General features: G+C 32.1%; 1 protein-coding gene across 5 annotated transcripts in view; it reads right to left on the bottom strand.

The window, feature by feature from the left end:
* Window positions 1-17,852, bottom strand: part of zgc:92360 (uncharacterized protein LOC436988 homolog) — a 48,142-nt gene extending 30,290 nt beyond the window's left edge. The window contains exons 1-4 of one of the 5 annotated variants that reach the window (XM_061914500.1): window positions 17,824-17,852; window positions 15,748-15,812; window positions 448-634; window positions 73-320 (exon numbers count right to left, since the gene is read on the bottom strand). In XM_061914500.1, coding sequence (XP_061770484.1) covers window positions 73-320; window positions 448-634; window positions 15,748-15,812; window positions 17,824-17,837 — 514 coding nt within the window. In that variant the 5' untranslated portion in view covers window positions 17,838-17,852. Of the gene's footprint in view, window positions 1-72; window positions 395-447; window positions 635-15,747; window positions 15,813-17,823 lie in introns of those variants that run through there. The other 4 variants (XM_061914519.1, XM_061914510.1, XM_061914525.1 and 1 more) reach the window with 4 other exon arrangements.

Genomic DNA, 17,852 nt, shown 5'->3' with positions numbered 1-17,852 from the left:
GCCACAGACCGACATAGAGTTGTGTAACGCTCGGACAAGGGGGGGGTGGGGGGGTGGGCAATGTCCACTCACCTGGCGCCCCGCAGTCGGCGCAGGTGTCATTTCCTGGTCTCTGCAGGATCTCCCGGAGAGCCTTCAGAGACATGGCGGACAAACGAAGTCTTCTTGTGAGCAGACGCCGACAAAGATGGTGTGTGTGTGTGTGTGTGTGGAGGTGTGAGGCGTGGTGGTTGCGGTGGTGGTGGTGGTGGTGGTGGGGGGGGGGGGGGGGTCTCCCAAGGTGTGTCTCTTCTCTTCCCCCGCCGGAAGTGCGCCTGGGTCTGGATGAGAAGGATCACAAAGTCCTCATAGTGAGACCATCCATGCTGTCTCACAGGAAACACGTATTAGTGTGTGAATGCCGACGGGGTGCGTGTGTGTGTGTGTGTGTGTGTGTGTGTGTGTAACCTGAGACAGTGCACTTCAGACGTTGTGCAGACTTGTCTTGTTTGCCGCCTTATTGCGCAAGAAGGCCAGAGCACAGGTAGGTGCCCTTGGCTTGGAACTGGCCTGCCCCCGACCGCCCCCTCCTCGTCGTTGAACACAGCAAGTACCACCATCATGACCAACATTAAGAGACAGTAACGTAGTAGGCCTAGGTAGTCATAAAAAACAAGGCCGAGGTTTTATTTAACTAGTACATTTAATGTTTTTGGCCACTGTAACATTACACACAATGCCCACACATCAATAATGCTGCTATACATGTGTATATGCTGCCGCTGGGTGACATCATACGCAAATACGGTGTTAGCTTTCACTGTTATGCTGATGACACCCAACTCTACATGCCCCTAAAGCTGACCAACACGCCGGATTGTAGTCAGCTGGAGGCGTGTCTTAATGAAATCAAACAATGGATGTCCGCTAACTTTTTGCAACTCAACGCCAAAAAAACGGAAATGCTGATTATCGGTCCTGCTAGACACCGACCTCTATTTAATAATACAACTCTAACATTTGACAACCAACAATTAAACAAGGCGACACGGTAAAGAATCTGGGTATTATCTTCGACCCAACTCTCTCCTTTGAGTCACACATTAAAAGCGTTACTAAAACGGCCTTCTTTCATCTCTGTAATATTGCTAAAATTCGCTCCATTTTGTCCACTAAAGACGCCGAGATCATTATCCATGCGTTTGTTACGTCTCGTCTCGACTATTGTAACGTATTATTTTCGGGTCTCCCCATGTCTAGCATTAAAAGATTACAGTTGGTACAAAATGCGGCTGCTAGACTTTTGACAAGAACAAGAAAGTTTGATCACATTACGCCTGTACTGGCTCACCTGCACTGGCTTCCTGTGCACTTAAGATGTGACTTTAAGGTTTTACTACTTACATATAAAATACTACACGGTCTAGCTCCATCCTATCTTGCCGATTGTATTGTACCATATGTCCCGGCAAGAAATCTGCCTTCAAAGGACTCTGGCTTATTAGTGATTCCCAAAGCCCAAAAAAAGTCTGCGGGCTATAGAGCGTTTTCCGTTCGGGCTCCAGTACTCTGGAATGCCCTCCCGGTAACAGTTCGAGATGCCACCTCAGTAGAAGCATTTAAGTCTCACCTTAAACTAATTTGTATACTCTAGCCTTTAAATAGACTCCCTTTTTAGACCAGTTGATCTGCCGTTTCTTTTCTTTTTCTCCTATGTCCCACTCTCCCTTGTGGAGGGGGTCCGGTCCGATCCGGTGGCCATGTACAGCTTGCCTGTGTATCGGCTGGGGACATCTCTGCGCTGCTGATCCGCCTCCGCTTGGGATGGTTTCCTGCTGGCTCCGCTGTGAACGGGACTCTCGCTGCTGTGTTGGATCCGCTTTGGACTGGACTCTCGCGACTGTGTTGGATCCAATATGGATTTAACTTTCACAGTATCATGTTAGACTCGCTCGACATCCATTGCTTTCCTCCTCTCCAAGGTTCTCATAGTCATTATTGTCACCGATGTCCCACTGGGTGTGAGTTTTCCTTGCCCTTATGTGGGCCTACCGAGGACGTCGTAGAGGTTTGTGTTGTGGTTTGTGCAGCCCTTTGAGACACTATTGATTTAGGGCTATATATGTATGTGTGGGAAAAATCACAAGACTACTTCATCTCTACAGAACTGTTTCATGAAGGGTTCCCTCAATCATCTCCTGATGATTGAGGGGGAAAAAAACAACAAAAAAAACCAAAATCTCCTGATGATTGAGGGAACCCCTCAATCATATATATATATATATATATATATATATATACACACACATATATATATGTGTGTGTGTGTGTATGTGTGTGTATATATATATATATATATATATACACACACATACACACACACACATATATATATGTATCTATACACACATATATACAAAAAGCAACAGATAGGATGAAAAAGTTGCGGTTTTAAAACAATTACAAAAGAGAAATAAGGGGAAAAAATTACATTATTTTTTGGGGAAGACTATGTCTCCCGGCTGGCCTGGGAACGCCTCGGGATCCCCCGAGAAGAGCTGGACGAAGTGGCTGGGGGGAGGGAAGTCTGGGCTTCCCTACTTAGGCTGCTGCCCCCGCGACCCGACCTTGGATAAGCGGAAGATGATGGATGGATGGATTATTATTATTTATTTGTCATACGTTGAATGTCAGTGAGTGCATACTGTATGTGTACGTTTATTTTGCCAAATATAGATTAATTTAAGGTTATTTTTGATATATCAAATCCCATTTTAACCATGTTGTGGCATTTTATATTCATCCATCCATCCATTTACTACCGCTTGTCTCGTTCACAGTCTAATTAAACCTTTCTGGTATTCTTTCTTTTAAATAAACTGCTTGCTTCTCTGTTTTATCCAGAGCTTTTATGCTTTTATTTATATTTTTATCTATGTTTCAGTTTTATCTTGTGTTTATCTAGTGTGTGTCATGATTTCATTTCTATTTTATTTTTTTATTATATTTTCCAACTTTCTATTTTTTTTTTATTTTTTTATATATACTTTGTAGCACTTTGAGATTTTAACCAACGTAATGTGCGATATATAAATGAAATTCATTATTATTGTTATTATGGTGAAAAAAAGGCGTTCATATTTCCCAATGATATTTTCTAACTTTCTATTTTTATTTTTTATTGATTTATTTATTTATTTTATACTTAAATTTGAGATTTTAACAAATGTAAAGTGCGCTACAAATGTAATTCATTATTATTATTATTTATTATGGTGAAAAAAAGGCGTTCATATTCCCCAATGATATTTTCTAACTTTCTATTTTTATTTTTTATTTATTTATTTTATACTTAAATTTGAGATTTTAACAAAAGTAAAGTGCGTTACAAATGTAATTCATTATTATCATTATTTATTATGGTGAAATAAAATAAAAATTCATGACTGAAAAATTATACAAAGCATTAATGTATATTTCTCCTATTCAGCGAAATCAGGTAATTTTGTGCTGAAAAAAGAAATAATAATAATAAAATGATTTGTGACGTCACGCTACAAGTTGTGTAATACTAGGTTCGTCCAACAGGGGGGAGTAGTTCACCAGTGATGGTGTCAGTATGTTTCACTCACTAATATTAATACTTTTACTATTTATTCAGCACTATTTGTTCTTCTCCTTTGGAATAAGAGGGTAAATGTTTCTCTTTATAAATTTTACAATATTTTAACTCCAGTGGTTAATTTTCATGATCAAATTTGATTCAACAGTCCTGCTTGTAACATCAAAATACCCACTCTTTTTTGATCAATACACACAATTGTGTTACTCCTATATATAACCAAGACCTAGGTCCTCTTCCCGTCTACAGAGCTAAGCCTTCTGGGTAATGTACTATACGAACACTTCCTAGTACAGTATTAAATGTTACTGTTATTAAATGTTTTTATTCCGGGTGAGACAATTATTTTTGTTTGCAATGCTGACTTTGTGAAGAGGCAGCATTTACGTGTTAGATGTGTTGAAGTGTGATGACAGTCTCTCAATGTCCCCTTTTTACCAACAAAACTGGTGCTTTCTATCTATAATTATGATTATTACTTGTAAAATATATTAATAATTAAGACAGCCCAGTAACTTGAAAATTACAATATTTTCGCTGAAATGCTATCTGTGCCCCAGACCTCTCTTTAAGATGGCGCCGAGTCCGAATCCTTGATTTTCAGGTGTAACCATTTATCTCATTGATTCGACTTTTTATCTAATTTTTTTAAATTTTACCTCATAATTTTGGCATTTCATCTCATAATCAAGATTTTTTTTATCTCACAATTTAAACCTTTTATCTCATATTTTCGACTTTTTTATCTCATAGTCATTTCAAATGTCCTAATTTTTACTCAATTATCTCAGAATTTTTCACTTTTTATGAAATATTTACGACTTCATATGTAATTATTTTGACTTTTTATCTCATATTTTTGACTTCTTATTCATAATTTAAACTTTTTTCTCATAATTTTGACGTTTTATCTCATAATTTTGACCTTTTATCTCATTGATTCAACTTTTTATCTCAATTGGGATTATTTTCTCATTGTTTATCTCATATTTTTTACTTTTTATCTCATAATTTAAATTTTTTTCTCATAATTTAAACTTTTTTCTCATTATTCTGACTTTTTATCTCACAATTTAAACTCTTTTCTCATAATTTAAACTTTTTTCTCGTAATTTTGACTTTTTATCTTATAATTTTGACCTTTTATCTCATTGATTTGACTTTTTATCACAATGTTGACCTTTTATCCCACAATTTTTACCTTTTATCTCATATTTTCGACTTTTTGATCTTGTAATCATGATTTAAATGTCAGGATTTTGAATATTTTTTTTACCTCAATTTTGACTTTTCATCAAATATTTACTACTTGATTAGTAATTATTTTTTATCTTACAATTTAAATTTTTTTCTCATGATTTACATTTTTTATCTCATAAATTTGAATTTTTACCTGATAATTTTGGCATTTCATCTCATAATCAAGATTTTTTTAATCTCACAATTTCAACCTTTTAACTCATATTTTCGACTTTTTATCTCATAGCCATTTCAAATGTCATAATTTTTACTCAAATATCTCAGAATTTTTCACTTTTTATGAAATATTTAAGACTTCATATGTAATTATTTTGACTTTTTATCTCATATTTTTGACTTTTTATTCATAATTTAAACTTTTTTCTCCTAATTTTGACTTTTTATCTTATAATTTTGACCTTTTATCTCATTGATTCGACTTTTTATCACAATGTTGACCTTTTATCCCACAATTTTTACCTTTTATCTCATATTTTCGACTTTTTGATCTTGTAATCATGATTTAAATGTCAGGATTTTGAATATTTTTTTTACCTCAATTTTGACTTTTCATCAAATATTTACTACTTGATTAGTAATTATTTTTATCTCACAATTTAATTTTTTTTCTCATGATTTACATGTTTTATCTCATAAATTTGAATTTTTACCTGATAATTTTGGCATTTCATCTCATAATCAAGATTTTTTTAAATCTCACAATTTCAACCTTTTATTTCATATTTTTGACTTTTTATCTCATAATCATTTCAAATATCATAATTTTGATACTTACCTCATAATTTAGATTGTTAATTAAATATTTACGACTTCAAATGTTATTATTTTGACTTTTTATCTCATATTTTTTACTTTTTATCTCATAATTGAAATATTTTTCTCATAATTTCAATTTTTTCTCATTATTCTGACTTTTTATCTCACAATTTAAACTTTTTTCTCATAATTTAAACTTTTTTCTCATAATTTTGACCTTTTATCTCATTATTCTGACTTTTTATCTCACAATTTAAACTTTTTTCTCATAATTTAAACTTTTTTCTCATAATTTTGACCTTTTATCTCATTGATTTGACTTTTTATCTCAATTGGGATTATTTTCACACTTTGTTTCTCTCATTGTTTATCTCATATTTTTTACTTTTTATCTCATAATTGAAATGTTTTTCTCATAATTTAAACTTTTTTCTAATTATTCTGACTTTTTATCTCACAATTTAAACTCTTTTCTCATTATTTAAACTTTTTTCTCATAATTTCAACTTTTTTCTCATAATTTTGACCTTTTATCTCATTGATTTGACTTTTTATCCCAATTGGGATTATTTTCTCACTTTGTTTCTCTCATTGTTTATCTCATATTTTTTACTTTTTATCTCATAATTTAAATGTTTTTTCTCATAATTCAAACTTTTTTCTCATTATTCTGACTTTTTATCTCACAATTTAAACTCTTTTCTCATAATTTAAACTTTTTTCTCATAATTTTGACTTTTTATCTCATAATTTTGACCTTTTATTTCATTGATTCGACTTTTTATCTCAATTGGGATTATTTTCTCACTTTGTTTCTCTCATTGTTTATCTCATATTTTTTACTTTGTATCTCATAATTAAAAATTTTTTTTCTCATAATTTAAACTTTTTTCTCATTATTCTGACTTTTTATCTCACAATTTAAACTCTTTTCTCATAATTTAAACTTTTTTCTCGTAATTTTGACTTTTTATCTCATAATTTTGACCTTTTATCTCATTGATTCGACTTTTTATCTCAATTGGGATTATTTTCTCACATTGTTTCTCTCATTGTTTATCTCATATTTTTTTACTTTTTATCTCATAATTTAAATATTTTTCTCATAATTTCAACTTTTTTCTCATTATTCTGACTTTTTGTCACACAATTTAAACTCTTTTCTCATAATTTAAACTTTTTTCTCATAATTTTGATTTTTTATCTCATAATTTTGACCTTTTATCTCATTGAGTCGACTTTTTATCTCAATTGGGATTATTTTCTCACTTTGTTTCTCTCATTGTTTATCTCATATTTTTTACTTTTTATCTCATAATTGAAATGTTTTTCTCATAATTTTAAATTTTTTCTCATTATTCTGACTTTTTATCTCACAATTTAAACTTTTTTCTCACAATTTAAACTTTTTTCTCATAATTTAAACTTTTTTCTCATAATTTTGACCTTTTATCTCATTGATTCGACTTTTTATCTCAATTGGGATTATTTTCTCACATTGTTTCTCTCATTGTTTATCTCATATTTTTTACTTTTTATCTCATAATTTAAATATTTTTCTCATAATTTAAACTTTTTTCTCATTATTCTGACTTTTTATCTCACAATTTAAACTCTTTTCTCATAATTTAAACTTTTTTCTCGTAATTTTGAGTTTTTATCTCATAATTTTGACCTTTTATCTCATTGATTCGACTTTTTATCTCAATTGGGATTATTTTCTCACTTTGTTTCTCTCATTGTTTATCTCATATTTTTTACTTTTTATCTCATAATTTAAATGTTTTTCTCAAAATTTAAACATTTTTCTCATTATTCTGACTTTTTATCTCACAATTTAAACTCTTTTCTCATAATTTAAACTTTTTTCTCATAATTTTGACTTTTTATCTCATAATTTTGACCTTTTATCTCATTGATTCGGCTTTTTATCTCAATTGGGATTATTTTCTCACTTTGTTTCTCTCATTGTTTATCTCATATTTTTTACTTTTTATCTCATAATTTAAATGTTTTTCTCAAACTTTAAACTTTTTTCTCATTATTCTGACTTTTTATCTCACAATTTAAACTCTTTTCTCATAATTTAAACTTTTTCCTCGTAATTTTGACTTTTTATCTCATAATTTTGACCTTTTATCTCATTGATTCGACTTTTTATCTCAATTGGGATTATTTTCTCACTTTGTTTCTCTCATTGTTTATCTCATATTTTTTACTTTTTATCTCATAATTTAAAAGTTTTTTCTCATAATTTAAACTTTTTTCTCATTATTCTGACTTTTTATCTCACAATTTAAACTCTTTTCTCATAATTTAAACTTTTTCCTCATAATTTTGATTTTTTTATCTCATAATTTTGACCTTTTATCTCATTGATTCGACGTTTTATCTCAATTGGGATTATTTTCTCACTTTGTTTCTTTGTTCATCTCATATTTTTACATTTTATCTCATAATTTAAATATTTTTCTCATAATTTAAACTTTTTTCTCATTATTCTGACTTTTTATCTCACAATTTAAACTCTTTTCTCATAATTTAAACTTTTTTCTCGTAATTTTGAGTTTTTATCTCATAATTTTGACCTTTTATCTCATTGATTCGACTTTTTATCTCAATTGGGATTATTTTCTCACTTTGTTTCTCTCATTGTTTATCTCATATTTTTTACTTTTTATCTCATAATTTAAATGTTTTTCTCAAAATTTAAACTTTTTTCTCATTATTCTGGCTTTTTATCTCACAATTTAAACTCTTTTCTCATAATTTAAACTTTTTTCTCGTAATTTTGACTTTTTATCTCATAATTTTGACCTTTTATCTCATTGATTCGACTTTTTATCTCAATTGGGATTATTTTCTCACTTTATTTCTCTCATTGTTTATCTCATATTTTTTACTTTTTATCTCATAATTTAAATGTTTTTCTCAAAATTTAAAACTTTTCTCTCATTATTCTGACTTTTTATCTCACAATTTAAACTCTTTTCTCATAATTTAAACTTTTTTCTCGTAATTTTGACTTTTTATCTCATAATTTTGACCTTTTATCTCATTGATTCGACTTTTTATCTCAATTGGGATTATTTTCTCACTTTGTTTCTCTCATTGTTTATCTCATATTTTTTACTTTTTATCTCATAATTTAAATGTTTTTCTCAAAATTTAAACTTTTTTCTCATTATTCTGACTTTTTATCTCACAATTTAAACTCTTTTTTCATAATTTAAACTTTTTTCTCGTAATTTTGACTTTTTATCTCATAATTTTGACCTTTTATCTCATTGATTCGACTTTTTATCTCAATTGGGATTATTTTCTCACTTTGTTTCTCTCATTGTTTATCTCATATTTTTTACTTTTTATCTCATAATTTAAAAGTTTTTTCTCATAATTTAAACTTTTTTCTCATTATTCTGACTTTTTATCTCACAATTTAAACTCTTTTCTCATAATTTAAACTTTTTCCTCATAATTTTGACTTTTTATCTCATAATTTTGACCTTTTATCTCATTGATTTGACTTTTTATCTCAATTGGGATTATTTTCTCACTTTGTTTCTCTCATTGTTTATCTCATATTTTTACATTTTATCTCATAATTTAAATGTTTTTCTCAAAATTTTAACTTTTTTCTCATTATTCTGACTTTTTATCTCACAATTTAAACTCTTTTCTCATAATTTAAACTTTTTTCTCATAATTAAAATTTTTTTCTCATAATTTTGATTTTTAATCTCATAATTTTGACCTTTTATCTCATTGATTCGACTTTTTATCTCAATTGGGATTATTTTCTCACAGTGTTTCTGTCATTGTTTATCTCATAATTTTTACTTTTTACCTCATAATTTAATATTTTTTCTCATTATTCTGACATTTTATACCACAATCTAAACAATGTTCTCATAGTTTAAACTTTTTTTCTCATAATTTGGATTGTTTTATCCCACAATTTTTACCTTTTATCTCATATTTTTGACTTTTTGATTTCGTAATCATAATTTAAATGTCCAGGGTGTACCCTGCCTTCCGCCCGATTGTAGCTGAGATAGGCGCCAGCGCCCCCCGCGACCCCGAAAGGGAATAAGCGGTAGAAAATGGATGGATGGATGGATTTAAATGTCATAATTGTGACTTTTTTTAATATAATTAATTTTTCCCTTTTTTTTATCTCAAAATTTCAACTTTTTTCTCATGATTTAGATTTTTTATCTCATAGATTGGACTTTTTATCTCATTAATTTAAATTTTTAGCTTATAATTCTAACATTTTTATAATCATGATTTTTCTTCTCACAATTTCAACCTTTTATCTTGTTTGTTGACCTTTTATCTTACAATGTCTACTTTTTAATCTTATATTTTTGAACTTTTCAATTTCACGATGATGAAATTGTCATGATTTTGACTTTTTGACCTCATAAATTCGACTTTTGATTAAATATTTACGACTTTACATGTAAATATTTGGACTTTTCTTCTCATAAACCCAACATTTTATTTTGTAATTTCGCCATTTAATCAAATATTTACCACTTGGTGAGAGGGAAGTCTGGGCTTCCCTGCTTAGGCTGCTGCCCCCGAGACCCGACCTCGGATAAGCGGAAGATGATGGATGGATGGATGGATGGATGGATACATCCTTTTTTGACTTTTAATCTCGTAATTTTGATTTTTAATTTGGTAATTTCGTCATTTGATCCAATATTTATGACTTAAGTGCGTGCTTTTACTGCTATCTGGTGTCTTCTTTGAATATCGGGCAAGCACACGAGCGAGGAGGAAGCAGAAGAGCGATGGCGAGCAGCACTACCAGTCTGTCATGGAGTTAATGAGCTTTTGCCGCCCGCGATGGTGGCGCCGCCTCTTTGAACCGTGGCCTTTGCATACAAAAAGATCATTAAGTGTGGACGCGGGGCTGCCTCCCCGGCCTTAAAATAGATCTGAGAAAAGCAGAGCGAGTGGAGCATCGTCTCTCTCTCTCTCTATCTCTGACACGTGCTGCACGCTCTTTGTTTTCCTTCATTAGGAAACAGAAAAGCAGGGCGTAGATAAAAGATCCTCAAGATGAAGTCCAGACCTTCTTGACCTGGTGGAGTTGAGCAATGGCGGCCAGGAGGGTTTAACGGGGTCAACTTCCTGTTAGGTAGAGAATTGATTGGACGGGTCTGACTCGTCGGGAGAGGTGGAGGGAGGAACAAGGTTGTATTTCCTGACTGCAGGACGGGATGAGGAACAAGCGGATAGATTTATGGCGAGCGCGGCTAAAAGAGGCGGAGCTTGGTCAGTACCTTCATTAAGAGGCGGAACTTGGTCAGGATCCACATTAAGACGTATAGCCTGGTCAGATCCACATTAAGAGGCGGAGCTTGGTCAGGATTCACATTAAGAGGTGGAGTTTGGTTAAAATCCACATTAAGGGGCGGAGCTTGGTCAGGATCCACATTAAGAGGCGGAGCTAGATTAGGATCCACATTAAGACGTATAGGCTGGTCAGTATTCCCATTAAGAGGCGGAGCTCGGTCAGGATCCCCATTAAGAGGTGGAGTTTGGTTAGAATCCACATTAAGAGGCGGAGCTTGGTCAGGATCCACATTAAGAGGCGGAGTTTGATCAAGATCCACATTAAGACGTATAGCCTGGTCAGGATCCCCATTAAGAGGCGGAGCTTGATCAGGATCCACATTAAGAGGCGGAGCTTGGTAAGGATTCACATTAAGAGGTGGAGTTTGGTTAGAACCCACATTAAGAGGCGGAGCTTGATCAGGATTCACATTAAGGGGCGGAACTTGATCAGGATCCACATCAAGAGGTGCAGCTTGGTCAGGATCCACATTAAGAGGCGGAGCTTGGTCAGGCTCCACATTAAGACATGGAGCTTGATCAGGATCCACATTAAGACATAAAGCCTGGTCAGGATCCACATTAAGAGGCGGAGCTTGATCAGGATTCACATTAAGAGGTGGAGTTTGGTTACAATCCACAATAAGAGGCGGAGCTTGATCAGGATTTACATTAAGGGGCGCAGCTTGGTCAGGATCCACATTAAGACGTACAGCCTGGTCAGGATCCACATTAGGAGGCGGAGCTTGATCAGGATCCACATTAAGACATAAAGCCTGGTCAAGATCCACATTAAGAGGTGGAGCTTGATCAGGATCCACATCAAGAGGTACATCTTGGTCAGGATCCACATTAAGAGGCGGAGCTTGGTCAGGATCCACATTAAGAGGCGGAGCTTGGTCAGGCTCCACATTAAGACATGGAGCTTGATCAGGATCCACATTAAGACATAAAGCCTGGTCGGGATCCACATTAAGAGGCGGAGCTTGATCAGGATTCACATTAAGAGGTGGAGTTTGGTTAGAATCCACATTAAGAGGCGGAGCTTGATCAGGATTTACATTAAGGGGCGGAGCTTGTATGTATATATACATACCTACATATATATATATATATGTAGGTATGTATGCATATATATATATATATATATATATATGTGTGTGTGTGTGTGTGTGTGTATATATGTGTATATATATATATATGTATATATATTTGTAGGTATATATGTATGTACTATATATATATATATATATATATATATATATATATATATATAATATATATACAAAAAAGCGAAAATGTTAGCTGTTATTAGGACAACAACAAATTGAAAACATCTTCATGTTCTTGCTGCTGAGACATCCTGCTGGATTATCCACCTTCGCCCTGAGAGGCGGAACATTATTAATATTTTCTCCAAGCGGTTTATGCTCCTTATGTAACGTGGAGGGCACGCGATTGGCCATCAACGTGACTTCAAGCGAAATAAAAATTATTCGCGCTCCCTAAAGTGATGAGTGGGCCTGGCTTTAGACCCTATATCATACATAATGCCTGTATCATGTACAGTAAATATGGAAATAAACATGGAAGGATGTTGCAAATTGCATGTGGGAGACATAGAGGGGGGGGGGGGTTGGGTTGAGCAAAGTCAAGTGCACAATGTGGGTGTATTGCCAACTTTCATTGCCAACATAATATATATAATGTCGGAATACTCATGTCATATACGTTTTATGAGAGTATTACAACAACAATATGTACAAACACTAATCATACCTAATAATAACAAAATAAACATACATTATGTAATCATGATGCCTAAGTGTGTATACTGTTTGATACTAAAGTAAATAAAAGTTTTTTTCAGTAAGTACACCGTACGTAAATATAAGAATATAAATTAATACAATAATTCAAGGCAACTAAAAGTACATAAAATAATGGGAATGTCGAGTAAATAATACTGCATGTACTGTACATACAGTCAAAAATGTATACAGTTCTATAAAAATGAGGTATGTTATCAGTCCAAAAGAAGATATATAATATTGTATTTCATGTTATACAGTATAGTAGTATACGGTGGTATAAAATAGTGTATCTTATTATATACAGTGGGGCAAAAAAGTATTTTGTCAGCCACCGATTGTGCAAGTTCTCCCACTTAAAATGATGACAGAGGTCTGTAATTTTCATCATAGGTACACTTCAGCTGTGAGAGACAGAATGTGAAAAAAAATCCAGGAATTCACTTTAAATAATTTATTTGTAAATTATGGTGGAAAATAAGTATTTGGTCAACCATTTAAAGCTCTCACTGATGGCAGGAGGTTTTGGCTCAAAATCTAACGATACATGACCCCGTTTATTCTTTCCTTAACACGGATCAATCGTCCTGTCCACCTTAGCAGAAAAACAGCCCCAAAGCATGATGTTTCCACCCCCATGTTTCACAGTAGGTATGGTGTTCTTGGGACGCAACTCAGTATTCTTCTTCCTCCAAACACCACGAGTTGAGTTTATACCAAAATGGTACAGCAGAGGATTAAATAGAACAAAATATAACTTTTTGGTATAAACTCAACTCGTCGTGTTTGGAGGATGTGTTGCCGTGTTCTATTTTGGTTTCATCTGACCACATGACCTTCTCCCAATCCTCTACTGTATCATCCATGTATCCATTTTGGTATAAACTCAACTTGTCGTGTTTGGAGGAAGAAGAATACTGAGTTGCATCCCAAGAAGACCATACCTACTGTGAAGCATGGGGGTGGAAACATCATGCTTTGGGGCTGTTTTTCTGCTAAGGGGACAGGACGATTGATCCGTGTTAAGGAAAGAATGAAGGGGGCCATGTATCGTGAGATTTTGAGCCAAAACCTCCTTCCATCAGTGAGAGCTTTACATGGTTGACCAAATACTTATTTTCCACCATAATTTACAAAAAATTATTTAAATTTCCTACAATGTGAATTCTTGGATTTTTTTTTCACATTCTGTCTCTCACAGTTGAAGTGTACCTATGATGAAAATTACAGACCTCTGTCATCATTTTAAGTGGGAGAACTTGCACAATCGCTGGCTGACTAAATACTTTTTTGCCCCACTGTATGGGTATATAGTGGTATATCATGTTATAGAGTATATCACGTTATATCATAGTATACAGTCGTATAAAATGATATATCATGTTATATATGTATTTAGTGGTATACAATGGTAGATCATGTCATATAATGGTATACCATAGTATACAGTAAAATGGTAGAAAAAGTTAAAGTACCAATGATTGTCACAAACACACTAGATGTGGCGAAATTATTTTCTGCATTCGACACATCACCCTTGATCACCCCTTGGGAGGTGAGGGGAGCAGTGAGCAGCAGCGGTGGCCGCGCCCGGGAATCCTTTATGGTGACTTAACCCTCAATTCCAACCATTGATGCTCAGTGGCAAGCAGGGAGGTAATGGGTCTCATTTTGTTATTTAATAGTATACAGTGATATAAAATGGTATACCATGCAATATAACAGTTTTTAAAATGGTATATCATGTTATATAGTAGTATACGGGGGTATAAAATAGTATATCCTGATATATATATATATATATATATATATATATATATATATATATATATATATACACATATACATATATATATACATATATATGTATAGGTATATAGTGGTAAACAATGGTATATCATGTTATACAAGAGTATATAGGGGAATAAAATGTTATATAACGGAGTACAGGAATATACAGTAAAATGGTAAATCATGTTATTTAACGGTATAATATCATATAGCAGTATATAGGGGTATGACATTTTATATAATATCATATAACACTATACAGCGATATACAGTAAAATGGTAAATCATGTTATATAATAGTATACGGTGGTATACAATGCTATACCATGCTATATAACAGTATATACAACGGTATATCATGTTATATAATAGTATATAGGAATATAAAATGGTATATCATGTTGTACATATACATATATATATATGTGTGTGTGTGTATATATACATATATATGTATATATATGTGTGTATATATATATATATATATATATATATATATATATATATATATATATATATATCTACCCATGTATATGGGGGTATAAATTAGTATATCCTGTTATATATAGGTATATAGTGGTAAACAAGTGGTATATCATGTTATATAATAGTATATAACGGTATAAAATGGTATATCATATTTTTTAATAGTATATAGTGGTATTAAATAGTATATCATGTTATATATTCAGGTATATAGTGGTAAACAATGGTATAACATGTTATACAATAGTATAGAGGGGTATAAAATGTTATATATTGGTATACAGTGATATACAGTAAAATGGTAAATCATGTTATACAATGGTATAAAATGGTATATCATATCATATAGTAGTATGTAGGGGTACGAAATGTTATATAATAGTATATAACACTATACAGTGATATACAGTAAAAGGGTAAATCATGTTATATAATAGTATACAGTGGTATAAAATGGTATATCATGTTATATAATAGTATATGGGGTATACAATGTTATATAATGTATATGACAGTATAAAGTGATATACAGTAAAAGGGTAAATCATGTTATATAATAGTATACAGTGGTATAAAATGGTATATCATATCACATAATAGTATATACTATAGCATTTTCATGTCATTGTACTCTAACACATTGTTTGCGTCTCAATCCTGCGTTCTGCTGCCGAGGAAGGGGGCGGGGCTTACCTGTGTGCTTACCTGCGTGGTAAAAGCTGGGCGTGGTGGGCATTGTTGAAACATGGCGACCTCTGCTGGCCGAGAGAAGAATTCTTGTTAATCTGCTGTGTGTTGAAAAACCCGAACTGAAGAGTGAGCTATTATTATCATCATTAATGTCGTTAAGAGTCTTTGAACGACGTGACAGTGAAGCAGCGTGGGAACAGAAAAACAATCGGCATGATTGACTTTGATTGGTGCGGGTGACACGGTCGCCACGGCAACACAGCGAGCCGAAGAAGACATGTATATACGCGTGCTTGTCAAAATAATTAGCGTTCAGAATGACGGATGCGATACTTACTCGTGTGACTCAGACTGCTGCTCAACACACGACTAGAATATATAAATATCAGACAACACACAGTTTTAGCAGTAAAACGTTATTGGTATTATGTTCTTGTTTTCCACTCATATTAAGATATATTTTTATGGACGCAGATATGGTGGTCATGCACAAAGTTCAGAATGCTGCTGCTCGAATGCTGACTAGAATGGGAAGAGATCAGAAGTGCTGATATAAATTAAATAAATTAAACAATAATAAACAAAAACTAATACATAAATATAATTTATAAACAAAAATAAATGAAAGTTAAAATATGAATAATACTAAATAAAAAAAATATAATTTATAGATGTTAATGTAATAAATAAAACCTAATAATATATGAATACTAATGAATATAAAAACACGTAAAATGTACAAATACTCATGAAGATAAAAAATACACTATTTATGAATTATGAATAAATAAAAAATAATATATCAAGGCAATGTATACATCTAAAAAAATATATAAAACGATATATTCATAAATAAAAACATACACAGTTTTAGCAGCAATCTTTCCTTCATTTCATCAACATTATATTCTTGTTTTTTACTCGTTGTAAAACAAATATATATTTTTTGGACGCGGACATGGTGGACGTGCAGCGCTGAGAAAGTTCACCCAGCTTGTAATAAATGCTGCTACTCGAGTGCTGACCAGAACGAGAAGAGATCAGAAGTGCTCATATAAAATAAATGAATTATTAAATTCAACAATAATAAACAAAAACTAATATATAGATATAATTCATAAACAAAAATAAATGTATTCAAATATGAATAATACTAAATAAAAAATATATCATTTATAGATGTTAATGTAATAAACAAAAGCTAATAATTTATGAATACTAATGAACAAATAATACTCAGAAACGACTATATTAATGATAAAAAATACACAATTGATAAATTATGAATAAATAAAAAATAACATATCAATGTAATATATTAATATCAGAACGTACAGAAAATAATACATAATTTATGAATAATAAACAAATATAAACACGTAGACAGTTTGAGCAGAAATTTTTCCATCACTTCATCGATATTATGTTCTTGTTTTTCACTCGTTTTAAGACAAATATATTTTTTTAGACGGGGACATGGTGGACGTGCAGCGCTGAGAAAGTTCCCCCAGCTCGTAATAAATGCTGCTACTCGAGTGCTGACTAGATGAGAAGAGATCCGAAGTGCCTTCTGACAGAATGAACTACTTTAACATAGTTTGTTATCAAATAAAACACCCAAAACAGAACAATTGTTTCTTCTTCATATCATACAACATAACAAATAAGTTAAATTGTTCTACTCAACACTTTTTTGTGTGCATTTACAAATGTAGTTGGAATTAAAAAAAAGAACATATATTCATGTAAAAGCATTTGTTTTATTAATATGTTTTGCTATTGTGACAAATATGTCACGTCAGGCTTTCCATAGTAGTATCAAAGGATAAAAGTTACAATATTTTCTGAACTTTAAATAAAATTATTTAGAAAACCAGTTGAATTGTAACATTTAAAAAAAAAAAGTTACACACTGACTTTCTACTGAGAGTAATATTTTTATAGCTTCTTTTATGAACATTCATTGACAATATATTGTTGTATTGTAATATCTGACACCTTATTATGGCATTAAAATAATTTAAAAGCTTTAAAAATAAGCTTTCATGGCAATAAAATAAGCTTTTTGAGATTGCTTACCGACAAGCCGCCATTTTGGGGAGGTCATT

Source organism: Nerophis ophidion, linkage group LG01 (assembly GCF_033978795.1).
Source record: "Nerophis ophidion isolate RoL-2023_Sa linkage group LG01, RoL_Noph_v1.0, whole genome shotgun sequence".
Classification (NCBI taxonomy): Eukaryota; Metazoa; Chordata; class Actinopteri; order Syngnathiformes; family Syngnathidae; genus Nerophis; species Nerophis ophidion.
Note: the sequence above shows the minus strand (reverse complement) of the source record. Positions and strands in the feature narration are given on the sequence as shown.